General features: G+C 34.6%; 1 protein-coding gene and 1 non-coding gene across 2 annotated transcripts in view; both read left to right on the top strand.

The window, feature by feature from the left end:
* Positions 1 to 27,018, top strand: part of GTF2A1 (general transcription factor IIA subunit 1) — a 45,250-nt gene that overhangs the window by 6,990 nt on the left and 11,242 nt on the right. Inside the window, exons 3-8 of the mRNA XM_002918310.4 lie at positions 6,135 to 6,339; positions 8,081 to 8,145; positions 13,524 to 13,599; positions 14,945 to 15,078; positions 17,370 to 17,690; positions 23,506 to 23,595. Of these exons, the coding sequence (XP_002918356.1) occupies positions 6,135 to 6,339; positions 8,081 to 8,145; positions 13,524 to 13,599; positions 14,945 to 15,078; positions 17,370 to 17,690; positions 23,506 to 23,595 (891 nt within the window). The remainder of the gene's footprint in view (positions 1 to 6,134; positions 6,340 to 8,080; positions 8,146 to 13,523; positions 13,600 to 14,944; positions 15,079 to 17,369; positions 17,691 to 23,505; positions 23,596 to 27,018) is intronic.
* On the top strand, positions 7,349 to 7,492 carry LOC117796217. The gene has a single exon (XR_004620581.1). It is a non-coding gene; the product is annotated as a small nucleolar RNA SNORA79 (small nucleolar RNA).

Here is a 27,018-nt window from a genome sequence, read left to right as displayed (position 1 = left end):
CTCATAGCAGAGGAGCCTGATGGGGCCCGATCCCATAACGCTGGGATCACGCCCTGAGCCGAAGGCAGACACTTAACCGCTGTGCCACCCAGGCGCCCCAGATTTTTCAAATATGTATTAGTGTAATATATATAATATAGTATATAATATCTGAATATTATATATGTTTTATACATGGATTTGTTTGTTTGATGGCTAGTTTTTAGTGACAGAAATTGCAAATTATTCGACTTTGAATCCCTAGCCTCTAGCACAGTGCCTTGAATATGTGGTTGGTATTCATTAAATATTTAATTAAGTTAGTTAATAACAAACATGGCTCCAGAATCTAACAGAACAAAGTAGTTTAGTATTTTCGCTGTTTTTCAGATGGGGCATACTCTTCTATTGTGGGTTGTAACTGGATTTAAAAATAAACTGTTATACTAAATTGAATTTATGTTATTTTAATTCTCTGTACTAAATTTCTTCAGGATCTCATTAGAATTTCCAGAATGTGCCCTATCTGTGGTGATAAATGTTCTGTATCTCTGCTCTCCAGTATGGTAACCACTAGCGACATGTGGCTATAGGCACTTGAAATGTAGTTAATGGAACTGAAGAACTGAATTTTTAATTATAATTAATTCCTATTTAAATCACCATGTGTGACTGGTAGATATTATATTAGATTCTACAGGTTTAGACATTCTTGCTAACAAAAACTAACATTGATTTTGTGTTTTATGGTTTATAAAGGACTTTGTTATTAGTTCTAGCCCCTTCCTCCTTACTTTTTGGCCGTTTCACAAACTTGTATCAAAAACTTCACCACTGTTGCGAAGGATACAGTGGTGAATTAGATGGCGAATTAAGATGAGTAATGACTGTGCATGTAATTTGAAGTTTAACTAGATAATGCTGGAAGAGAGGGGATTAAAAAAATTCAGCCCAATTCTTGGAGGTTATCTCTTGAAATGCTTTGGACCAACTTTAATGTATAAACTGTGGGAGATAGAAAAAACACCTAAAACATGGTCTTGATAGTCTTTAATCTGTTTTTGAATGTAAATTGTGTTTTGGATTAGTGATTATGGGTAGGAATGACAGTCTAGAAATCTTGTTCAAAGTGAATGATAAAATCATCCTTATTTCTACACTGTCAGACCTACCCATATCTAAACCACAAGTACTGTGGGAGATATAAAACATGGCCTCTCTTCCCAATAAAATAAAATGAGAAAAATTTCTTCAATTGGAGACAAATCTGAAACTCACTTTATTCTCTAGATCAGGTTTCTCAGCCTTGGTACTACTGTCATTTGTTAATTCTTTGTTGTAGAGAGCTGTTCTGTTCATTGTAGAATGTTAACAGCATACCTGGCCTCTGCCCACTAAGTGCCAGTAGAACCACTCATTTCTGACAACCAAAAATGTCTCCATGCCTTGCCAAATGTCCCCAGGGGGCAAAACCACCCGTGATTAAGAACCAGCATTCTAAATATACTCTAGTTATATATAAATGCCTGGGACATAACTTGAACAATAATCTATTATTTTCTACTTTATTTATTCTTGGGGAAAACTCTGTACCCCAACACCATTTCAAGGGAGCCCAGAAATGCAGTTTTCCTATATTTTATTTAGGACCCAGATGTTTTGTGAAAGTAGAGTCCTTCAAATTTCTAGCCTGGCAGACTGCCAGGAAACAGTAGATTTAATCACAGATTTATGGATCAAAAAATAGACTCAGAGGGAACATGCTTTGATAAGATCATTTAGCAAATGGTAGAGACTTGAACGTAGGTCTTTTGTCTCCAGATGACATATACAATACTTACCAGTAGAAAGGAAGGTACTGGAGTTGTGACTAGGCCTGCTGTGATAACAGCAATATAGTATAGAGGATTAAAACTTGGACCAGAGCTGGGATTAGGATAAGGCAAGTGAGGGGTCTAGGATGTAGAATTTAAAGGACATCAGTCTTTACTGTCAGGGACCAGGTTCTCTAACTGGGGACACTGGAGTCAGACTGCCTGGATTGTATCCCACTTTTGCCTGCTATTAGTTGGTGGTCTTGGATTAATTACCTAGCTTATTGTGTCAGCTTCTTTTTCTGTAAAAAGGAGATAGTAACAATGTCTGTGTTACAGGATTTTGTAAAAATGAGTCTCTACCATTTGCTGAATGAGCTATACGTATATACATATATATATATCTGTGTGTATATATATGTGTGTTTATATTTATACATATATCTATATGATATATAGATGTACATTATAGCCATTTGGGGGACAGAAAATGAATTTTTTTACATGTCTAATTTCAGAGACCTGGAAAAGATTGATGAAGTAGGATTGCCAGAAATAATAGTTATTGTGTTGGAGGGAAAAATAGTATTATAAAAGTAAAGAAAAAGAGTTCTTCTATTTCCTAAGCAAAATAAATAAATATGTAACAAATCAGTATTCTTGATTGTTGTCAGTACTATTATTATGATTACTGTTGCTGAAAACAGTATTGCACTGTTTATTTTAAATAGCTGATATTTAAAAAATAGAGTTTTTTGATAAATATAATTAAAATAAAAAAATTGGAGAAAAAACATTTAGCCAATTTGAACTTTATATTATTTGATATTATAAGTTTAATGCTAAGTACTTGTACAGTACTATATTTGCATTTTTCACATTACCTAGGACAGTATTTGGTACTTAGTAAATGTGGATTCTCAATGTTGACTACTCTAACACCCCTTTTTCCTCTGCTCCCTACCCGCCCCCAGCAGTTGGAAATGTGTGGGACCATGTTTGCTTGTCTTAATGACTAGTGGGCACCTTTGGCATTTAGTCGACTACAGCCAGGAATGTTGTTTTTTTTCTGCACACTTCCTGTGGCACTATCCTGTACAATAAAGAATTGTCCTGGCCAAAATGTCAGTAGCGTCCTTACAGAGACACATTATACTAGAAAACAACAGTTTGTTTTCCCTTCTCTTTTTTGAAATTAATACTAAATGTCTGGTAAGTTTTAGTCATTTTGTTAGTTCTTGAGTAAGATGGTCTCAGTCTTGAAGGAGTTCATACTTCAGTAGAGAAGGTAAACTTAGTGTTAAAAGTATGATTGAACTATTCCTAGGGTTTGGAGGCAGTGAGTGATTTCTTTTGAGGCTGTGTGACTTTGACATTTCCATTGTTTAGGGAATAATGAGGGAAGACTGCTAGTCACGGGATAGTTTACTAAGATTTAGACACGAGATATGTATGCTATATTCAGAGAACTGCAAGTACTTTGACACTGTTAGGAAAGTAGAATGCAGGTTATAGTAGCAGTTAGAGAGGTGTAATATAATTCTGTATTAAGGAGCTTGATCTTTAAAGTGAGAAAGATTCTCTGGGGTGCTAGTTCAAAAGCAGATTTTTGGACCTCTGCTCCAGAGAGTCTGACCTGATAGAGGCACAGTCTGACATGTTCTTTTTAATTCAATTACATATACCAAAAAAAAAAAAAAAATTAAGTTGACTTTTAACAACCCACTAGTGGGTTGCAGTATGCACTTTGAAAAGCATTGGTTTAGACTTTAATAGCATGCATTAAAGTGACCTGGACAGGTTATTAAAAAAGATTTTTGGCTCCATCCCCAGAGTTGCTGAGTCAGTAGGTTTGGCGTGGGGTCTGAGAATTAGTATGCCTAACAAGTTCTCAGGTGATGCTGATGACCACATTTTGAGGACCACAGATTTATAGAGGATAGATTGGAAGCACAGGTTTTCACTAGAATGTAGGCTCTGTGAGGAGAAGGATTTTTGTCAGATTTGTTCACTGTCTGTTCTCAATGCGTCTAATAGTGTATAGTATATAGGAGATCTCAGTAATTATTTGTAGAATTTATGACTTGATGTGGGGAGCTCAGTGGGCTTAGTCATTACATTTTATGGTAGTATTGGTGGGAGGAAAGGATTTGAACCAGGGCCATACCAGTAAGGATAGATTGGAGCAATGCTTTGGGAGGGATAGTGACAGTAATGATGGGTGTTGAGGTGGATTCTGACTCAGGCCGTTGACTTGGGAGGCTAAGTGAGTAGTGGTACTCGGTACTTAGCACGTAATATATAATCATTAATATTTGCCATTACTATGGAAGATTCATTGAAGTGATGGGAATGGATCATATTGTAGTGGATAGACCAATGGGAGGTGATCCAACTGAAGCTTTAAATTTAAAAAATGATGGTTTAAACAACGGTTTCTTAAAGCATATTAATCAACGGTACCTTGATTTTTGGCTTACCAGAGGCTAGGTTTTGTTTTGTTTTAGAACAGGCAAAAGAAGTATAGAAGTTTTGGGTGAGTGCGGACTGTTGGGGAGTCTTTGTATATATGTTAGTTGGAATGTATTTTATTCATTGTTAAGTGTCCGTTTTGTCCTGTGTGCTATGCTAATGGCCACTCTACAGAGATGAACCAGATACAACTTGAGCTCTCAGAAAATAATTCTTTATTACCCTAGGAAGAACTCTAGCTGTTTTAATTTGAGATTTTTCAGAGACTTAGATTTCTTAGCTGGAAGTGATTTTAAAAGTAATTCAATTTGTCCTCTTTTTAGATGAGGAAAATGCCTGAGAAAAATACATAATTTGTCCATAAAGCCGAATAGTGGCCAAACCAGGACTGTGTTTCTGGCTTCTGGTGTAATGCTCTATTACACAATTAATAGCACCACCACCATAATAATGAAAACTAACATTTATTGGTCACTGAGTTTATGCTAGATTCTGATAAATGTTTTACATAAATATGTTACTGAGTCCTCACAACAACCTGTGAGAGAGAGATTGTTACTGTCTCTGTAAGAATAGTCTTCAGGCAAGTCTAAGTACTGAGCTTGGTAAGGGGCATGGTTGCTTTGGGAGATATCACATGATTTTTTAGCAAGCCATTAGAGATATGCTGGAATTGTTATTAGCATGTAGCTACAAATAATAGAATTTCTTGAACAGTTGGAAGTGTCGGGAAATGATAAAAAATCATTTTAAGTATGGTAAAAGAAGCTTTTTGAAGAATCTGATAAAAGTTTCAGGCATGTTAGGCAATATTCCAAGAGCATTTTCCAGGGGAGAAAACAAAGTGTGTGTAGGTGCTAGGTGCTTGTGTATAAAATGACTGAATTATTATTATTTCTAAAATATTTATTTGAGAGAGTGCGTGTATGCTCAAGAGTGGGGGCAGGGAGGTAGGGGGAAGAGGGACAAACACACTGTGCAGAGCCTAACTCTGAAATCAAGAGTCGGACGCTTAACTGAGCCACCCAGGTGGCCCCCAAATAAGTGAATTATATTTAATTTGTATATTTAAAAAATGGTTTGTTTCTTTCTTGGGCAATTTCTTATAAGGATTGAGGTTCTCCAGATTGAACAGTAAGTCTGGTAGAGAGGAAATGTGTTTAGGGAGAGGGATGAAATAGTCGTAAATATTTTATTTTTTGTCTTTTGCCCATGTCTGATTTTTTTCCCCACCATAATAACTGTCTAGGGTGAGAGGAGAAAATAGAGAAGTGGCAAAGCAGGAAAGGATTGTTATTCCTTGTCATGATGGAAGATGGAGGGGAATTTCAAAAGGTGTGGTGGGTTGAGAGTGCCTCTAAAAGCATTAGGCATTGCCGTTTCTCTTTCCTTGTGTAGGATCAGATAGATGGAAAGTTAGGCTGTTTCTCTTTGTTCAGATCAAGAAAGGATGAATTTGTTTTGCATGTGTAATATGAAAGTTAGATGTTTCATTAAAGGGAGATTTCCATGAAAATAGTTAATAATTGATTTGACAACTAAAAGAATAATCTTTGATTATTAAAAAATAGCTTATTTGAAATTCTGCCTGAAATTTCTAAGGAATTACTGTAGAAAGTTTGAAGATATAAAAAGAAACAAAATTCTTCATTACTCTTAAATAGCAAAAAATAAATTTGATACTTTAAAAGTTAATTTTCATTGTATATATTTGGGTAAGAATTAGATATTGGTTTATTTTGTGGTTTATATTGGTTTTGAAAATGGAAGAATTTTATAAATAGACTAGTAAAATATGTTTTGTCCACATGTCCAGAGTTACCGTTACTAACATTCACTTAGAATGTTCTTTGCTTTTCTTTGCTTTAGTTGTGGGAGAATAAACTAATGCAGTCTAGGGCAGTAGATGGATTTCATTCAGAAGAGCAGCAGCTTTTATTACAAGTTCAGCAGCAGCATCAACCCCAGCAACAGCAACATCACCACCACCACCACCATCAGCAAACTCAACCACAGCAGACGGTACCTCAGCAAGCGCAGACCCAGCAGGTCCTCATTCCTGCATCACAGCAAGGTGAGGCTGGATATATTTTTCTACTTACAACTTGGAAATGAAATTTATCATTTTCAAAGAAGAGAAATACTGTAGGTTTTTCCTTTCTTTTGACTGAGGGGGTAACCTGTATATGTGTATTTACGTACAAATTATGTATAAAACGTGGATTCTGTATTGTAGTAATGATAAACAAGTAGTTAACTAATTGAGAGCCTAAGATGATGTAAGTGTATTAATACTTTCTTTTGAGAAGGCTACGTAATGGTAGATTTCCTAAAATATGTCATAAAGATTATTTACTAAGGGTTTTGTTATTTTATATGGTAAAATCATTATCTACTTTCTTTATGAAATTGATTTATTCAAAGACATTTGAGTGTGGTTTTTATAAATATATTTTAAACACTGGGGGAGTTGTGTAAGTATGGCAGTCTGAAATTTCAATTTCCTAATACTTTAAGTGTAAATTGACCGAATTAGATTTCTTTTAAGTGAAGAGTGTGTGTGTGTGTGTTTGCAATAATTTGTATTGCTTGGTTTAAATGTAAGAAAAACCAAGTATTTATAGACTGCGTCCATAGTGTTTTGTACTGTGCAAGTAAATTTACAGATTCGTTTTATTGAAGCTTTACAAAAGGTTTTGTAAAGGAGCTCTTCCAACATTTCTATGCTAAGGAATATTGGGCCCTGAGAAGGTTAGGAAGCTTGGCCTGTTACATGTAATAACTATTTTCTGTCATGACACATAATGTATTCAGTTATGAAACTTCCCAAGCATTTGAGTTTTGTAAATCGTGACTGGAGAGGAGAATGAAAGTAAATGAAAAGTTTTATTTCAGGGTAATGGTTTAGTTACCATTTGCCTCATTTGAGAGTATCTGAGAATATATAAGACTTAAAATTGATAGTGATATATGGTAAGTAATGTATGGTAGAAATGTCTGGATTGTTTTACTGTCTATATCAAATAAGACTTTTAATTTTATTCTATACCTGCATCGAATAATTTTATCCTTTTGATCTGTTTTGATGACTGTTCCTCCTATTGCCTTCAGGCCTGGCTCTAGGATTTTAGGTCATCATAAATTAAAATTTGATTTTCTTCACTCAGAGAATATTGGGATAATGGGATTATCTGTTTATTCTCTGAAATTTGCGGAATCAAACACTTAGTTCCTATTATACTTACGTAACATTGCCATTCTTTCTTTCTTTCTTTTTTTTAAATATTGCCATTATTTCTGATTTATATTTTTTAAAAAGTTGTTGAAGTAACTTTAGATTCTGGCAACTGTCAAATGGGAAAAGAGAGCTATGTAGATTAAAAAAAACTAGTTAATAGTTTTTTTGAGCTCATTCTTAATGGGTTACTAACTCATTCTAACAGTATTTTATCAGTAAAACAATATTAAGTTCACAAGACAATTATGTTCTGTTTGAAAATTTCCAGTTTAAGAATGCACAGAGCTGTATATGTATAGGTATTAGGTATCTTACCACTTCATGCTCCCAAATTCCTTTGTATCCGTAGGTGCTGTTACTCAAATCTTTTTTTTAATTGATGTTTTCCAGTATAAGATGTTATCACAGCTGTTATTTACCATAGAGATTTATAACATTCTGAGGTATCAAATGGGTGAATGCATTTGAATTCAGAAAACAGGAAAAAAGTTTTCAGCATTGTATAGCATTCTTACGATATGAAACAGCCTCGTGGTTCCTTGTTTGCATTTGGACTTTTTTTTTTTTTTTTTAATAGCTGCTGCACCACAAGTTATAGTTCCTGATTCTAAGCTGATACAGCATATGAACGCATCAAACATGGTAAGACTCAGAACATAGCACTTTGTTTGGCTCTACTTACTCTAACTCAGAATTTTGATTATGCCCAGGTATGTTGTGTATTAACAACTTGAAGTTTGTTCAAGACTTGAACAAAATGGCTGTTTTATTTGGTTTTCTAATTATTGGATTTAGCCACAGATTTAAGTTTAGCTTGATATTTAGATATAGAGATTCATAAAATTATGCAGTTTTATCTTGAAAATACCAAAAGAATGATGCTTTGTGAGAGCTCTTTCATCCCATGCTATTTTTGGAAAATGGGTTTAGGGGACCTCCCAAACATAATGTGCCAATTATAGTTCTGTTTCAGAAGACCCATTAATTGCTAGAAGTCAGGAATGCTAAGAATTATAAACTTTAAAAATGAAAATGAACTGTTTGGATAGTTCAGGGTAACTGTTCCTAAGACCAAACCTTTAAAAATTTTTGCTCTGATTTAACCATAGCATAGCTTAATAAGATTTATTACAATAAATAAGATTTACTACTACTTTAAAATACATTTTAACCAGTTGAGTATATTATGCATTAGTCTTTTGGAATTTCTGAAGGCTATTCACTGAACATAAGTCCTCAAATTTCAAATTTGATTTAGGACATGTATTTCCCATCAATTATAGTACCATATAACTAAAATTAGAAAAACTACTACAGATTCTTAGAGAATCTTTACCTATAGACTTAAATTTTTTAAAAATAAGACTTTCAAATGAAGTCTTATTGGAATAGTTATTCCATCACTTTCTCATAAATGGCTTTTCTTTGTTTTGTTTACAATAAATAGACTATTAGTGGAGTCTTACTCCTGACATTTCATTCTTAAATTCAGCCAAACCTTTTATTTAAAGGCAAGAATCATTTTTTAAAAAATCTCTTAGCCTAATGCTAACAATGAGATTTTTTTCCCCAGATAGTTCTTTTTTTAATGAAAAAGCAAAAATATATATTTTTCAAAGATTTATTTATCTGAGAGAGAGCGTGCCCAGGCACATGTGTGGGGTGGGAGGAGGGAGAGGGAAAGAGTCTTCAGTAGACACTCCACAGAATGCAGAGCCTGATGGGGGGCTGGATCTCATGACCCTGAGATCATGACCTGAGCCAAAACTGAGAGTTGGACTCTTAACTGACTGTGCCACCCAGGTCCCCTGAAAAAGCAGTATTTTAGGGGCGCCTGGGTGGCTCAGTCATTAAGCGTCTGCCTTCGGCTCAGGGCGTGATCCTGGAGGTCTGGGATTGAGCCCCGCATCAGGCTCCTCTGTGGGAAGCCTGCTTCTTCCCTCTCCCACTCCCCCTGCTTGTGTTCCCTCTTTCGCTGGCTGTCTCTCTCTCTCTCGGTCAAATAAATAAAATCTTTAACAAAACAAAACAAAACAGTATTTTAAGAAATCACTTCTGTTTGGTGAGGAGTAGTTAACCTCAAAAAGCTCATCTGTGATTGATAAGCCAGCTATGAATAGGAAACAGGGCTCACCTACTAGACTAATCACTCCTTTTTAAATATACCAGCCTTACAAATTTATAGCTTGACAGAATTACAAATTTCTACGTGATAGGAGAAATTGCAGTTTTTAAATTCACATAAGAATCAAGGATAGCTATTTGTCCTAGTTCAAATTGCTGGAATCAGTTCTTCATTAAAATCACAAAATTCCAGCCTTTCATGGAATCATAAGAATTTTTATCATTCAGAAAATTCCATTTCAAGTCTAAGGCCCCAAATTTCTTTTTAACCTTCACTCTTAAAAATGAAAGTCTTGGGGCGCCTGGGTGGCATAGCGGTTAAGTGTCTGCCTTTGGCTCAGGGTGTGATCCCGGTGTATGGGATTGAGCCCTATATCAAGCTCTTCCGCTATGAGCCTGCTTCTTCCTCTCCCACTCCCCCTGCTTGTGTTCCCTCTCTCGCTGGCTGTCTCTATCTCTGTCGCATAAATAAATCTTTTAAAAAAAAAAATGAAAGTCTTACTGTAGGATCTATATTTCAGTTGGTACTATTGAGACTGTTTCCTAGGGAATAACTTATGTCCTTTTATTTTATTAAGATTTATTTATTCATCTAAGAAGGAAAAAGAGAGTATGCATACACGCAGAGGGAGAGGGAGCAGACTCCCTGCTGAGTGCAGAGGCAGACACTAAGGCTTGGTCCCAGGACCCTGAGATCATGACCTGAGCTGAAATCAAGTGTTGGCCCCTTAACCCACTGAGCCACTTAGGCGCCCTGACTTTTGTCCTTTTAAAACAGAAAATTCTGTAGAATCACTTACAGTAGGCCCATCGGATTTCTAAGGATTTTAAGTGTTGGGAGATAATTTTCAATTAAAATTGTGTTTAAAGAGACTGGGACAAAATTGGTGGCCCATCTCTGACTTGTTTGTTATTGTCTCCTTGATTCTAAAGAGCATGTATTTAAACAGATCATAGGTCAGAAACACTTGTCAATAAAAGGTGTTAGCATTTATGTGTATTTTAGTGTTTTAGTTGGTGTTTTCAGTGTTTGCCCCATGTATTTTATATGTTCTGAAATATAAGCACTGTAGGCTCTTTACAAATTAAAGAGGTTTTGTTTTTGGTTTTGTTGGTTTGAATTATTATTCCTGATTCAAAGATACCCATTTGATTGATTGATTTCCTTTTTCTTTCTTTTTTTTAATTTAAATTTTAGGTAGTTAACATACAGTGCAATATTGGTTTCTGGAGTAGAATTCACCTACATACGAAACCCAGTGCTCATCATAACAATTTGCCCTCCTTAATACCCATCACCCATTTAGCCCATTCTCTGCTCACCTTTCTCCATCAACCCTAGTTTGTTCTCTCTCTCTTTTTTTTTAGAGGGATAGACCTTATTTTTTATTTTTTTTTTAGATTTTTATTTATTTGACGGAGAGAGACAACCCGCGAGAGAGGGAACACAAGCTGGGGGAGTGGGAGAGGAAGAAGCAGGCTCCCAGCAGAGCAGGGAGCCCGATGAGGGCTTGATCCCAGAACCCTGGGATCATGCCGTGAGCCGAAGGCAGTTGCTTAATGACTGAGCCACCCAGGCACCCCATAGTTTGTTCTCTAGTCTCTTAAGGCTTGTTTCCCTCTCTTCCTGTTTTTCTTTTCCCCCTTCTCATATGTTCATCTGTTTTCTTTTTTAAATTGCACATATAAGTGAGATCATACAGTATTAGTCTTTCTCTGACTGACTTCACTTAATGTAATATGCTTTAGCTGCATGTCATTGCAGATGGCAAGATTTTATTCCAGTTTTGATTTTTTTAAAAAACTATGCATGCTTTGGAAATGAACATTGAAAAGTTATTTGGTAAGAATGTAGGTAGCGATAATATATTATGTAGAAAGCTATTTCAGGGAATCTACAAGACAGGACCTTGTATCAAACCAGTTTTGCAGGTTCTTTTTGTGAAATAATTGCTCTGATGTGTTATTCATTTTAGGGCTATTTCATAAAATACAAGAAGAAATTTTCAGTAAGCACTGATAAAAGATGAGTTCTGTATGGTATGTCACTCAAAAAATATTTATTTATAGCATCTGGAATGTGCAGAGGTGTGCACGTGGTTATTGTGTCATGTATGCTGTATAGAAACTACAGTTGTCACTTAGTAGAGGGAGATCTGTTAATCTTTTAAAATCTGAATATAAATATCTTTGAATAGTATTTCTTACTAGTAAGTGGTTGTTAATGTGTTCCTTAGACTTAGATTACCTTTCTTTTGCCTATACGGACAAGATTTATTTAAAATAAACAAAATGCAGAACCTGCATTTCACGAAGAGAATCTGGTGGGGCTGTGGCTGGATTCTGGGGACATAGTGGGAATTTGAGGCTTGAGATGTAGAAACTAGTTAGGCCTATCAAATGGCAAGAAGAAGCACATTTTCTTAGAAAACTATACATAGAGTCTAGACTAGATAGTAGTGTCATGAACCTACTTGTGTATAATTTTCCAAATATTGTTGACTTCTCTGGCATTGGCATCTTCAAAGCACAGTTATATTTATTTCTCAGAGCTTACCAAATAGAAGTGTTTCTAAAAGTGTATATGTTAGATTGGTATGTGAAGGCTTGGTACCTTTAAAAAGATTAAAGGATGAGGGGGAAAATTACCTTCGTATATAGTTACAGTGAGATGCATGTAAATACTTTGAGTATAGAATTAAAAAAACCAGTAAAAATGTGGTGTAATTCTTTTGGAGGAAAGGGGAGAACAGAAGTCTCCAGAAGCAGTAAATGAAAAATTTATCCTGGATTTAAAGAGATTCAGAGTACACCCATGTATGTTTTTTTAACCTAAATGTCAAATACTACCTCCATTTTAAAATGTAGAAATTAGGGAGCCTGCTTCTTCCTCTCCCACTCCCCCTGCTTGTGTTCCCTCTCTCGCTGGCTGTCTCTCTGTCACATAGATAAATAAAATCTTTAAAAAAAAATGTAGAAATTAAAGTTGGTGACTTTTTAAAAAGATTTTTAGGTATTTTTTGTGTTAATAAAACTACTATTAATATATGTTTCACCTAGATATAGTGCCAATATTGTCATCTTAGGGCATCATAGAATTGCTAGCTGTACAAGCTCAGCCTTCTGATACAAGGTTTTCTTTAAAGCCCTGTTGATTCTAGCATAAATTAAAAATATTAAGATTTCTAAAATGAAGATACTTAACATTTTGCTTCAAGTATATTACAGTTGACTTTGAACAATTTGGGTTTGAACTGTATGGGTCCATTTACATGCAAATATTTTCAATACATATGGTTATTTTCAATAAATAAGGTATATATTTTTTTCCTCTGGTTTATTTTATTGTAGAATACAGTATATAATATATATGTGTATCATACAAAATAGGTGTTAATCGACCATTTATGTTACTGGTGAGGCTTCTGGTCAGCAGTAGGCTCTTAAGTTTTTGGGAAGTCAAAAGTTACATGTGGATTTTCACTTGCATGAGGAGTTGGTGCCCTAGCCCCTGCATTGTTTAAGGGTCAACTGTAATTGACAACAAGGAATTGGGAGTAAGGAAATAGAGTAGGAAAAGAAATAATGGAGTGGGCATTTTATATATTGTACAGCATTGTTAGTATGTGTGAGGTTTCCTTAGGGCACATTTTTCAAGGGAAAAAAACACCCCAATTATATTATTCTGCTTCATTGCTTGTAGTACTTAAGTAAGGCATTTAGGCTAGGTGGTCTTTATTATATCATTTTATAAAATGGGTTTTAGTCTTGTTTAAACTTTTCATTTTAGTGTATACTAAACGATAAATTACAAATACTATGAAAATGTGCCAGAGATAAATTGAGGTACTGTTATGCACATACGTGGTTTTGATTTTTTTCCTTTGTTTTTTCAGAGCGCTGCTGCTACAGCTGCTACCTTGGCACTCCCTGCAGGTGTTACTCCTGTTCAGCAGATACTAACAAATTCAGGTAATGAGGAGTAACAGAACCATTATTTATATGTATAACTCAGAAAATTGTACCATCTAGTCTTTGTTTTGGCCTCATTGAAAGACAGAATCAATACTTCTTGTACCATTTGGCTTAGGTTATTCAAATAAGATTGAGTACTATAGCCCATTAAATGATAATTTTTGCTGAGGATGCAGTAGAGAAGATGAAAATTGCACTTGAGCTTTTGATCTGTGAATGAGAATCCTATTGTTGAATGAAGTATGATTATATAGGAATATTTATTTACATAGTTTTTTTTAACACATTTAACCTGCCAAATAAGTTAACCTTGACTCATATGAATGAATTTTTGATATCAAACTAAATCATATAGTATTTCATTGCATTCTGTTTTACATAGTATCTCTGCATAGACTGATAAAATTTACTTGTGAGTTTTGGCATATCGATGTTGGAAGAATTTATTTACATGGATTTTAGGTATTTTCTCTGTAATCTTAATTATAGAATATCTTGTTATTTTGTTAATAAGATTCTAAATTTGTAAAGAACTAACCAGAGGTTTATCTTGCTACATATTTTATTAATATATAATTGTTGCTTTTTAATTAATTGAAGATTCTGTATCATCTAAAACAAAGGGAGGGATTCACTCACTTCTCTGTGTTTAAGCCAGGCACACACTCAGTATTATGTGGCAATGCTAATTGGTTCAGCAAATTTTTATTTTTTTTAAGCATTTTTTTTTTTTAAAGATTTTATTTATTTGACAGACAGCCAGAGAGAGAGGGAACAAAAGCAGGGGGAGTGGGAGAGGAAGGAGCAGGCTCCCAGTGGAAGAGCCTGATGTGGGGCTCGATCCCATAACGCCAGGATCATGCCCTGAGCCGAAGGCAGACACTTAATGACTGAGCCACCCAGGCGCCCTATTTTTTTGAGCATATTGACCCTAAGTATCCCGGTGATCTGGCTCAGGATATTAATGAACTGTTTACACTTCCATGTCTTTAGAGCTTTAAAAAGAAACAACCCTTGAAACATCTGATCTTACTGCTCTTACATGACTCTTAACATGTTAGTAAAGATAATTTAAACTTCTGATCAACTCTCATAATTTATTGGAAAAGAGCTTTATATGGATGATAAGTAGGGAAAACATTTTAAGCAATGTATTTGAACATGGAGGGAACTGAGAGAAGGTGAAGATTATAGTTTACTGTGTATGGCAGCCCTTAATTGTTAGACTTCTTGCTCAATCATTTTTAGGGCATTTTGGTGGCTTGACATTCATTATGAATTCATTTATTTTGAGATGGTCACTGCTAAAATGGTAACTTGTAATACATATTTTCTGCTTTAGGCCAGCTTCTTCAAGTAGTCAGAGCAGCCAATGGTGCCCAGTATATCTTTCAGCCTCAGCAGTCAGTGGTTCTCCAACAACAAGTTATACCACAAATGCAGCCTGGTGGAGTACAAGCTCCTGTTATACAACAGGTAATAGAATAATAAGTTATGATCATGATGGGGTTCTTTTTTTCTTCTTCTGTATGAATTCTCTGGGTAGTTCTTTTCCCCTTTCCCATGCCTTTATACAAATTCTTAGACTATTCTCCAATGCTATACATCCTATCATTGTAAATTCCTCGTTAAACTATGTTTAAGACTAAATTGTTATTTATCTCTCCTTATCTTTCATCATTCCTCTGAACACGCTTTTCTGTCATGGTACCACCCTCCATCCAGCCTCCTAAGCCTCCAAGTTAATCTGGCATTCATTCAAGCATTTACTATGTGGTTGTGTATCAAGAGTCTTTGCAAGGGACTGGAGATTTAGGAGTGAACAAGGCAGACATGAATCCAGTTTCATGAAGCTTATGCATTTTTAATATACAGAGTATCATGAAGTCCTACTAATTCTTAATAGTTTCTTTTTTTAAGACTGCAATTTTATCATGTTCACAGTTCCTTAATGTTAGAAACTAGTTTTCTTTTCTTGGACTCTCGTCATTTCCTTAGTTCATGCTTTCATAATTTCCCACTTAAAATACTATAATTATTTTCTCAATAATATATACCTATGTATAATGTTTGTGTGTGTATAAAAAATACGATATATTACCCTCTTAATTGATTTCCCTGACTCTAATTTTAGGCTTCCTAACTTGTTACTCTGTATTTTATAGTTACTGTTATAAAAATCTTAAAATCTTTTAATGACTTCTCATTGCCTGTTGGAAAAAGTCTAAAACTCCTCAGCATGGTTCATAGGATCTTTGTTTTTTATGAATCTTATTTTTTTGATCTCTTCAGGTTTATTTCTTGCCATGCTTCTAGTTATCTGCTTCAGCTGCTGTTTAGATCAGAGTTAAATCTTTGTGCCTACTTCTGTGCTCTGTGTTAAACTCTTGTACTGTGAGGACAAAGACGAAAGAGAAGTGTTTTTTTCTTAAAGAACTTAGGTACTTTAAAAAAGAGACACATAAATATGTAATATCCATTTTATAGTATGATGATAGAGGTAAGAACAGAGAAGCATTAATATAGTCGATTTACAGCTTTCCAAATTTTCACTTAATTTTATTCTTCTACTTAGAATGCCGTTTGACCTTCCTTCTAGCAACTCCCTTTACCCCCCCAACAAACAGAGCAACTGAATAGAAAAGCCTGGCTAATCTTCCAAGCACAAAAGAACCCAAGTATTACCTATTAAGAAGGGCTCCCTGACCATACCTTGTCTGAATTTGGTCTTCTCTCCTGTGTTCTCATAACACCATATCATACTTCTGTTACACCTTCTATGTTTTCAGTTGTGTTACTGCTTTGTCTGTTGCACTATTAATCTGTAAACTTCTTAAGGGAAATACTGTCTTCTTTTGCATTCCTTGAACCTAAAGGCAGGTAATTGCCGTTCACTTTTTTTTTAATTTACCACTAGGTATTCTCTTTTTATTTATTTATTAACTTATTAATACATATAATTATAAATATATTTATTGTAAAAGATAGAGTTAATATTTGTTAATACGTTCTTTTTGAGTTATGGTTTACCTTAGAATTTTAGATGCAGAAACAGAAAGGAACTTTAGAAATCATCTGATCTGGTGTGGTTGCATGGTTAGAATCAGCTAGAGAGCTATAAATGATCAGATTTCACCTTACACTAATTAAATCGGAATACTAGGAGTGGAGCCCAAGTACCAGTATTTTTAAGTGCCTAGGTAGTTGTAATTTGCAGCCAGGGTTGAGAACCATTGATCCTAGTTTGACAGTGAAGTGATGAAAGCCAAAGGAGATTAAATGACATGCCTTTGCTATATCTATCTGGGATCTTAGACAAAACTGGGGCCCAAGACTTCACATTTTCAGTGCGGCGTTCTCCACAGGGAGGCAGTGTAACTTAATAATTAGAGCAGAATCAGGCGGCTTGGGTTAAAATTTTGCCTCTTAGTGACTACAAGCTTGGTAAGTTACTAAACTTGTCCATACATCAAATAAATTAACCACATGCATAACTCTTGGTTTGGAATTTGCCATGTACATAGCAAGTGCTCAATAAATAATTATTTTCAGAAAATCTTTTTTCCTTCAGAACTTTGAATGGTAAAATGGAAGTGGGATCATTAAACTAGTTAAACATTCCTTTTATGCTTTGGTGGTTTTAACTGTATGCGATATGGCATTTTTGGTGATTCTTCAGCATTAACGCCTATTTCTGTATACTGTAAATTGAAACTGAGCTACTTAGTCTTCTTACTAGTTTCTAATATGGTTTTCTTTTGCCTTAGGTACTGGCCCCTCTTCCTGGAGGAATTTCACCACAGACGGGTGTTATCATTCAGCCACAGCAAATCTTATTTACAGGAAATAAGACTCAAGTTATACCGACAACGGTGGCTGCGCCTACACCGGCACAAGCACAGATAACTGCAACTGGCCAACAGCAACCACAGGCCCAGCCTGCTCAAGCACAAGCCCCGTTGGTGTTACAGGTTGATGGAACTGGGGATACATCATCTGAAGAAGATGAAGATGAAGAAGAAGACTATGATGATGATGAGGAGGAAGACAAAGAGAAAGATGGAGCTGAGGATGGGCAGGTAGAAGAGGTAAGTTTGTAGTAAGAGACGTGAAATGAGAAACTACTCCATCATTTCTTTTACTTGGTGCCAAACTGATGAAGTATATTCTATTTTTTCAGAGGCCGTTAAGGTGTTATACAATATAGGATTTTAAATATAAAGTTAGCTTGTTCTAACCTAATAAGGTTTTTACATGGTTCTGGTTGTATTTATCATCATAAAATACTGTGTCTTACAGCTAGTAATAAAAAATAAATGTATATCATACTGAGTTGTATTTATAAAGGGGGTGGAGAGAAGTGCAAGTAATTCTAATTTTCTGGCTTATGCTTTCACGATGTGATTTAAACATAAGACATTGGTAGAACAGATAAAATGAGGTTAATCTTTTGCTTCAGTAATTGAAAAGGTATGGCAACATCTGGGAAGAGAGGAGACTTGAGGAAAAAGCTAAATGTTACAGATTTATTTATAACTTCCCTTTGATCTGTATTCTGTACTATACATCACTTTACGTACTCTTAGTGTCTGTCTTGAGTTAAACCATTCTCTCTTATTCATCTTTAGTTATATATTTCTAGAAGCATATAAATATATCTTTGTTTTCTTTGGTGTTCCCGCTTATTTACTTGTGTTCAAGATGTTTGTCTTAACCACAGTTTTCATTGTTAATTGCTTTCTGCAACTTAAGATGTAATTTTATTTATTTTAGGACAAAAATCTTTAATGTTTTTAAAAAATACTGTTTTATTAAATGTTGAATAGCTACAAATGAATACAAAATATTTTAACATAAAAACACCCTTATGTCCATGTCTAGTTAAAAATAATCCCATTATGGGGCACCTGGGTGGCTTAGTCAGTTAAAGTCCTACTCTTGATTTCCACTCGGTTCATGATCTCAGGGTGGTGGGATCGAGTCCCACATCAAGCACCACGCTCAGCACAGAGTCTCTTGAGATTCTCTCTCTCCATCTCTTTTTACCCCTCCCCCTGCTTACCAGTGCTAAATAAATAAATAAATAAAATCTTTAAAAAAAATACATAATCCATTATTTTATTGAAGTCCCTTAAGTACCTCTCCCCAACCCCCATCCTCTTCCTTCTGTCATCAGAGTAACCATGTGTATGAATATTGTGTTTATCATTAACTTGCCTTTATGTTTGCCATCTGTATTTATATTCCTATAGAGCATAGTGTTTAGTTTTGAACACCCATTTATAACATAAATGGAGTAATTCTCTATTCTTCTGCAAGTTGATTGCTTTTTTTTTTCCTCAAGGTGGTATTTCTGAAGTTCGTCTAAGTTGTTGTATATACTGGTAATTATTTTCATTATTGAATATGCCATAGTTTATTTCTCCATTTCTTTTCTGATGTGATGGGCATTAGGGTTGTTTCTATTTGTTTACTGTTACAGTTATAAAATATTTTGGAGCATGTCTTCTGGGGACACCTATCCATGACTTTTTTTTAAAAGTATTATACCTAGTCATTGAATTACTGGATCCTAGAGGGCACCTGAGTGGCACAGTCGTTAAGCGTCTGGCTTTGGCTCAGGGCGAGATCCCGGCGTTATGGGATCGAGCCCCACGTCAGGGTCCTCCTCTGTAAGCCTGCTTCTTCCTCTCCCACTTACCCTGCTTGTGTTCCCTCTCTCGCTGGCTGTCTCTCTCTGTCAAATAAATAAATAAAATAAATAAATAAATAAATAAATAAATAAATAAATAAATAAAAACTAACTAACTAACTAACTAACTTACTTTAAAAAAAAAACCAAAACTGGATTCTAAGGCAAACACATTTTCAACTTTACAATAAAATGCCAAATTGTACTAATAAGTCTTCACCAGTACTATATCGTCAGTCTTCTTAATTTTTGCCAGTCTAATAGGAAGTAAATGGTGTTTGCTTTTGATTTTGATTACTGATGAGATTTAGCATCTTTGATTCCTTCATGTTTTCTTTTTAGACAGTCAAATATTAAAAATGGCAGTTTTTCGTGCCTCATTGGCTTAGCCCTCCAGAACAATATTGATTAGAAATAGCAGACACCTTTATCTTGTTCTTAATTTTAAAAGGAACCCTTTTTATGATTCACTATTAAGTATAATGTTTATTATAGGCTTTTTATGGACACCTTTAATCAGGTTAAAGAAGTCCCCTTCTATTCAGATTAAGAGCTTTGCTTTTTTAAATTCTAAATGATTGTTGAATTTTGTTAAAGTTTTTCTGCAACTGTTAGATAATCATACAATTTCTTATCCTTAATCTGTTATTTAATAACTAATTGCACTAATTGGTTTTCTACTTATAACCAATTTTGTATTCATTGGCTAGCACAACTTGATTACCCTTTTTATGAATTGCTGAATACACTTTGTTCAGGACTCTTTCATGTATATTCATGTGCTATCTGATTTTCTTTTCTCATACTCTTGTTACTAGGTTTTCAGGTTTGTGATAGCATTATAAAATGAATTCTGGCGAGTGTTCTGTCTTCCTTGGACTACTTTTTTTTTTTTTTTTTAAGATATACTTAATTCTGTGAATATTTGTTGAAGCATGCTGCTAAAATTATCTGATTCTAGTAATGTCCTTACTCTGTTCAAGTATTGTTTCTTTTTGAGACAGTTTGGATGAGTTATATTTTTCTAGGGCTATGTATGTAAATTTTTAAGTTAGCATAAAATTAATGATAATCATCTTTTTGATGCCAGAATCCTTTGTAGTCATTTCCTTTTTTATATTCACATTTCTGATTTTGTGCCTTCTTGCTCTTTTTTTCTTGTTCAGTCTAGCCAGAGGTATGTTGATTTCATTAATGTTTTTTAAGAATCAACTTCTAGCTTTATTCTCTCTAGTGTATTTTTTTCTATTTCATTCTTGTTCGGACTTAACTGTTTTATTTGTAGAGTTACAATCTGTGTAATGTATGCATCCTTTGAAATTGATTGGGGCTAGCTTTATGTGGTCTGTGTTTGCATATGCTTCCTGTATGTTTGAAAAGATTTTTTTTGCAGTTGTTGGTTGTCTTCTGTGTGTACTATAAGAATTAGATTCTTTGGATATTCTATATCCTTACTGATATTTTTTGCGTGATTTCACCATTACAGATTAGTAAGTGAGATATGTTCAAATCTCCTTCTGTGATGGTGTATTTATTTGTTTTGTTGTCATTATGCTTTTTATATTTTGAACCTAAAAATCTATGCACATAAGCTGTAACTTACACTTTCCAGTGAATTGAGCCATTTATGATTATGTAGTTCCCTGCTATTTCTCCAGTAATTTTTTTTTGCCCATACAGTCTGTTTTGTGTGATATTACTAGAATCATACTTCGTTTCAGTTAGAATAGCTCTTTTCATTATTTTACTTTCAAATTTTTTTGAAATTTTTTTGATCCCTAAGCTTTAGGTGTGTCTTTTTTATGTGGAATACTGCCATGTATGCTGTCATCTTAAAAATTTTTTACATGGGCCAAGACTATTCAGTAGGAAAGGAATGGTCTTATTCAATAAATGTAGCTTGGACGACTGAATATCCACATAGAAAACAGTGCAATTAGACCCCTGCCCCACACCTTATACAAAATTAGCTCAAAATGGATCAAAGACCTAAAAGTAAGACCTAAAACTATAAAATTCTTAGAAGAAAATAGGGCAGAAACTTCATAACACTGGGTTTGGAAATAGTTTAAGTATGATACCAAAAACACAAGCAATAAAGGAAATAACAACAGATTTAGTGGATTAAAAACTTTTGTATGTCTGAGGATAATATCCAGAAAGTTAAAAGGCAGCCTAAAAAGTAGGAGAAAATATTTGCAAATCTTCTATCTGATAAGGGCTTAATATCCAGCATAGAAAACTTTTAAATTCAACAACAAACAACTCTATTCCAAAGTGGCTAAAGGACTTGAATAGGCATTTCTCCAAGGAGGATGTACAAATAGCCAACAAGCATGTGAAAAGATGTTCAACATCAATAATTATTACAGAAATGCATATATCAAAACCACAAAGAGATACCACTTCACATTTACCAGGATGGCAGTAATGAAAAAAGATAAAAAAGGAAACATGTTGGTGAGGATGTAGAGAGGTTGGAACTCTTTTGCATTGCTGGTTGGAATGGAAAATGGTGTAGCTGCTATGGAAAGTGGTTTTGTGGTTCCTCAAAATGTTAAGCATAAAATTATCATATTACCCAGCAGTTCTCCTAAGTATATATATAAGAGAGTTGAAAATGTCATTCAGACAAAAGCTTGTACGTGAATGTTCAAAACTGTTTCCAAAATCCAAAAGATGTAAATAACCCAAATGTCTATCAATTGATGGATAAATTAAAATGTGATTTATCCATGCAGTGGAGTATTATTTAGCCATGAAAAGGAACAGAGTACTGGTTTATGCTACAACGTGGATGAACCTCACACATTATAAGTTAAACCACACCACATGTTGTTACATGTGTATATTGTATGTTTGCATTTATATGAACTATCCAGAGGTAAATATATAGTGACAGAAAGCAGATTAGTGGGGGGCTGGGGAGAGGTAGGGATGGGGATTAAGTGCTTAATGGTAAAGGTGATGAAACTGTTCTGGAATTAGATAGTGGTGATAATTGAATACGTTATTTATGTACTAAGTATGACTGGTTGTACACTCTAAAATGGTTAAAATGGTGAATTTTATGTTATATGAATTTTATCTTAATAAATTGGTTTTACATTTACATTGGTGATATCTATTTTAAATTAAAGAATATGTATACATACATGTGTGTGAGGTATAAGCCTATACTTAATATCATCTTGATTGTTTTCCTTTCCACTTTTATTTTGTCCTGTCTTCTCTTTCTCTGTTAATTAGATCTGAGTTATATCTTTTATCTTCTCAAATAACTGAGGTCGGGTTTAACATAGTTGGTCATTTTATGCTCTAGTTAGATCTTGGCCTTTAATTCTCTTTGGGACTGAGACCCCCTTCCACCTCACCCCTCCCACATGTATCCTTTTAATTTAAATGCCTTAGTTGCAGTACAGGCCTCCACCATTACCATCACAATGGTAGACATGCTAATAGTATAAATAGAGTCTTAGTCCTCCATGTATAGACAATACAGATTCCTAGGCTCCCCCTTTTCTCCTCCAACTTCACCACTGTTTTCCCTTTTACTCTGCTGCTGCTCGTGGTACATAGAACCATTATCTCATTAAACCTTTATATTTTCTTATGTCTCCTTCTAGGCATCTTAAAAGTTATTAGAGTAATTTTGTGCTATTCTGAAAGAATGAAGGAAATAAACATCTTTTCTTTCTTTCTTTCTTTCTTTCTTTCTTTCTTTCTTTCTTTCTTTCTTTCTTTCTTTTCTTTTTTTTTTTTAAAGATTTTATTTATTTATTTGACAGAGAGGCAGCCAGCGAGAGAAGGAACACAAGCAGGGGGAGTGGGAGAGGAAGAAGCAGGCTCCCAGCGGAGGAGCCTGATGTGGGGCTTGATCCCAGGACTCTGGAATCGTGCCCTGGGCTGAAGGCAGACACTTAATGACTGAGCCATTCAGGCGCCCCAAATAAACATCTTTTCTGACTTAAAAGTTATATAGCTTAACTATTTTTATTTTTGATTCTTGCTGGAATTTCAGTAAAATTGGCAAAGTCTTAACATAGCTGATAAATACATTTGTGGTATATACGTGTGTGTATATGCTTCTGTCTGAACCTTCATTCTCAAAGAATATCAAGGTCATTGTATTTCTTTTCCTTGAATATTAGGAGGGCCTTTTTCTAGTAATACATGAAGTATAAATAAGTACTCCTCTTTCTTATTCGTAGGAGCCCCTCAACAGTGAAGATGATGTGAGTGATGAAGAAGGACAGGAACTCTTTGATACAGAAAATGTTGTTGTATGCCAATATGATAAGGTAAGGATTTTATCAGGTTACTGACATTTTTTCTGTTGTAATTTCTTCCCTAAATATCTTTTCTAACTTGTTCAAACATTTGGGTAGCTGATTGATGCCTCTCATATTCAGTATAAACAGGGTGAATGTAGACATTGTTACAGTTTAGTAGATTATTTTAATAAAATGAGAAATTATTTGTGTAGCTTTACATTTGGAAAAAATGTGATGAATGAAATCATGAGGAGAGGGAGGCTTCTTTCAATTTATACTGTGTCCTAACAAGCTAACAAAGTTAACAGTCACTTTGGGGTTGTCCTTTAACATTAATAACCCAGTAGAACAACCCTGTTTTCCCTTTAGTTTAAACTACCTCAAAACTAAAAGGCTCTTACTGAATTTTGTCACTTTTTTTATTACTAAGGAGTAAACTAGGGCAATAAACAGGACTGCTAACTAATAAATAGATACGCTTTTACTGAAATCATTTTTAAAATTATCATTGCTGTATTTTCAGTAGCATTAGATATTTTTAAAGTAGGTCTGTGAGAATTAGATATTGAATTCTTTTTTCCTAATTCTTCAAAAGGATGCTACTTGCCAAATATTTTTGCTATAGTTATTGGCATTGTTGAGATTTTATTAATTATTAAAACATTTAATTTGGAATAAAATTGTTTTCTATAATTAAATTTATAATAAATCCACAAATTATATTGCATTTATAATTTAATTTCAGTAGTGGTTTTTACTAAATGAGGAAAACCCTAACAGAAGCAATTGGGCTTTGTTTGTAAGCAGTACTCATTCACTGAACAAATGCTTCTTTTTTTTTTTTTTTAAAAGATTTTTTATTTATTTGACAGAGATAGAGACAGCCAGCGAGAGAGGAAACACAAGCAGGGGGAGTGGGAGAGGAAGAAGCAGGCTCATAGTGAAGGAGCCTGATGTGGGGCTCGATCCCACAACGCCGGGATCACGCCCTGAGCCGAAGGCAGACACTTAACCGCTGTGCCACCCAGGCGCCCCTGAACAAATGCTTCTTAAGTGTCTGCATGTGCCAGACACTGGAGCTATAGTCGTGATCATGCAAAATTGTGCCTTGCATGAATTTCCTTTACAAATTATGAAAATGTTGAATTTGTGTTGCTTTTATAGAAATGAATCTTATAAGTAGTCATGCTTATTGCATATAAATAGCCATACTTATTGGAAACATATCTATAGGGAAATGTCAAAACAGTTTTATCATTTTGTAATGAAAAGGTAAAGTCAAGCCAGTTACTTGCAGTGAGATTACAGAGTAACGTCAATGAAGTCATTCATAAACAATTATCAGAGCATCCACTTTTGTACTATGTTACTTTTGGTGAGCATTCTTAAAACCACCAGGAACATTATAATAGATGTAATTTTTTGTTACAGTTGTGTACTGGAAGAGTATTAATGTTAAAATCGATACCCATAAACCTTATGTTGTCAGGAAATCTTAAAGGAATTAGCCAGAACACAGTTTCATGATGACAAGATGTCAGATTTATCAGGCAAAAGAGACCTTTACCTTAGCTAGATGGAAGAATATACTTCTAAACATTTTCATATTGTAAGAATGGTTTTATTCTCCTTTGGTACAAATTGTACACATATATTTTAAATGTTAAAATTGGTTTGTTTTGCTTCTAGAGAACATTTTAATGTTTTAGACAGAAATCGAAAATAGCTTTAAGTAGTTTGTTGAGCGATAAACAATTTTAAAGTTCACAGAGATCTAATTTTTAGAATCAAATGAGTTCTTGAGGGCTGGGCCTGATGTTTTAGTCAATAATAAGAATGCTGGTGTTCTATGAATGGTTAAAATGGGGTTGGATATGGTTTGAGCCAACCTAAATTTTAGGATTTTATTTTTGAAGCCTAAACTTTAGAGCTTCAACAAGGAGTCAATTTTAGCAACCATTGTAGAAAGAATAATGAAGTTTATGTTGCTAGTCAAATCAAAATTGTAGTTAAATGTAATAATGAAGCAGAGTTCTCCCTTATTATGATAGATAAGGACTGATGGTATCAATTGTTGAGGCTTCAACCTTATTTATTGGTAATTTTACTTAATATGTTTGTCATTAGGAAATTTAAGAGCCCTTTTTTCTGAAGTGCTGAGTATATGGCCTATTTAATCCTGAAGCTTTTCTACACTTCCTTTTTGCAAGTTGTCAATATAGCAGAATGTGATCACTTTCTTTACTTGTCTGGGGAATTTTTTTTCATGGCTACTCATCACTTTTTTGCTTATATAATCCCATTGTCTTTCAAGTTGCAGTCACTTGGTTCATGTTGGAAGTAAATTTGTATGCCCACTTTTGGATACTTACTACTTTCTCTATAGGGAGTCAAAGAAAAAAGGAGACAGAGGTCTTTTCATTCAACAGATAGAGTGTCTGTGATGTACCAGGGCACTGTGCTAGGAGGTTGAGATACACTAGTAAACAAAGTAAAACAATCCCTGCCACTGGGAAGTTTAGTTAAGGGAGACGGATGGTAAAATATAATAAATAAATTATTATGGTATGTTAGAAGCTGATAATTGGTAGCAAAGGAGATAGGTTACAGTTTTTAAAAGGTTCGTCTTGTTAGATCTTTTGAGAAGATGACATTTGAACGAAGCCTTGAGGAGAGTTAGCCTTGTCATTATCTGGTAACAGAGCCTGCTTGTTGTGTGTGAGGGGTGCATGGAGGCCAGAGTGGTTGGACTGGGGATGCAGGGGAAGGGATATAGTTAGTAGATTGAATCAGAGGTAAGTGGGACAGGTGGTATGGAGGTTTGTAAGGACATGGGCTCTTATGAGTGAATTGGGAAGTTATTGGAAGGTTTCAAATAGAAGTAATATCACTTACATTTTAATTCTAAAAGGATTACTTTGCCTTATTTGTTGAGAGAGGCCTTGTGTAGAGGAAGCAGAGTTGAAACAAGGAGACTAACAGAGGGATATTATAGTAATCCAAGTGAGAGACAATGGTGACTTAGGCTAGAGGGATAATATTAGAAGTGGTGAGAAGCAGCTGCATCTTGGATATGTTTTGAAGGAAGAGTTAGCAGGATTTTCTGACTCTTCTTGGGAAGTGGTAGAAAAGAAAAAGGGGAATCAAGAATGATTCCAAGATATTTTGGTGAGGAACCAGAAGGAAGAATGGAGATTCCATCAACTCATGTGGGAAAGGCTGAAGATGGAGCATGTTTGGGTGAGGAGAGTGATTGGTTTTGAACATGACAAGTTTTGGTATGTCTTTTGGACATTCAGATCATCCATCTTAAGATGTTAGGTTTAACATCTTATCTACATAAGTGTATTTTTAGACCAGAAATATAAGACCACTTAGCACAAGAGTTTCTGCTCTGCTATTTTAACTTTACTTTGTTCTATTTTCTTGTAATAAGAAGAAAAATTTGAT

This window comes from Ailuropoda melanoleuca, chromosome 14 (assembly GCF_002007445.2).
Source record: "Ailuropoda melanoleuca isolate Jingjing chromosome 14, ASM200744v2, whole genome shotgun sequence".
Taxonomy (NCBI): Eukaryota; Metazoa; Chordata; class Mammalia; order Carnivora; family Ursidae; genus Ailuropoda; species Ailuropoda melanoleuca.
This window is presented reverse-complemented; position numbering and strand designations above follow the sequence as displayed.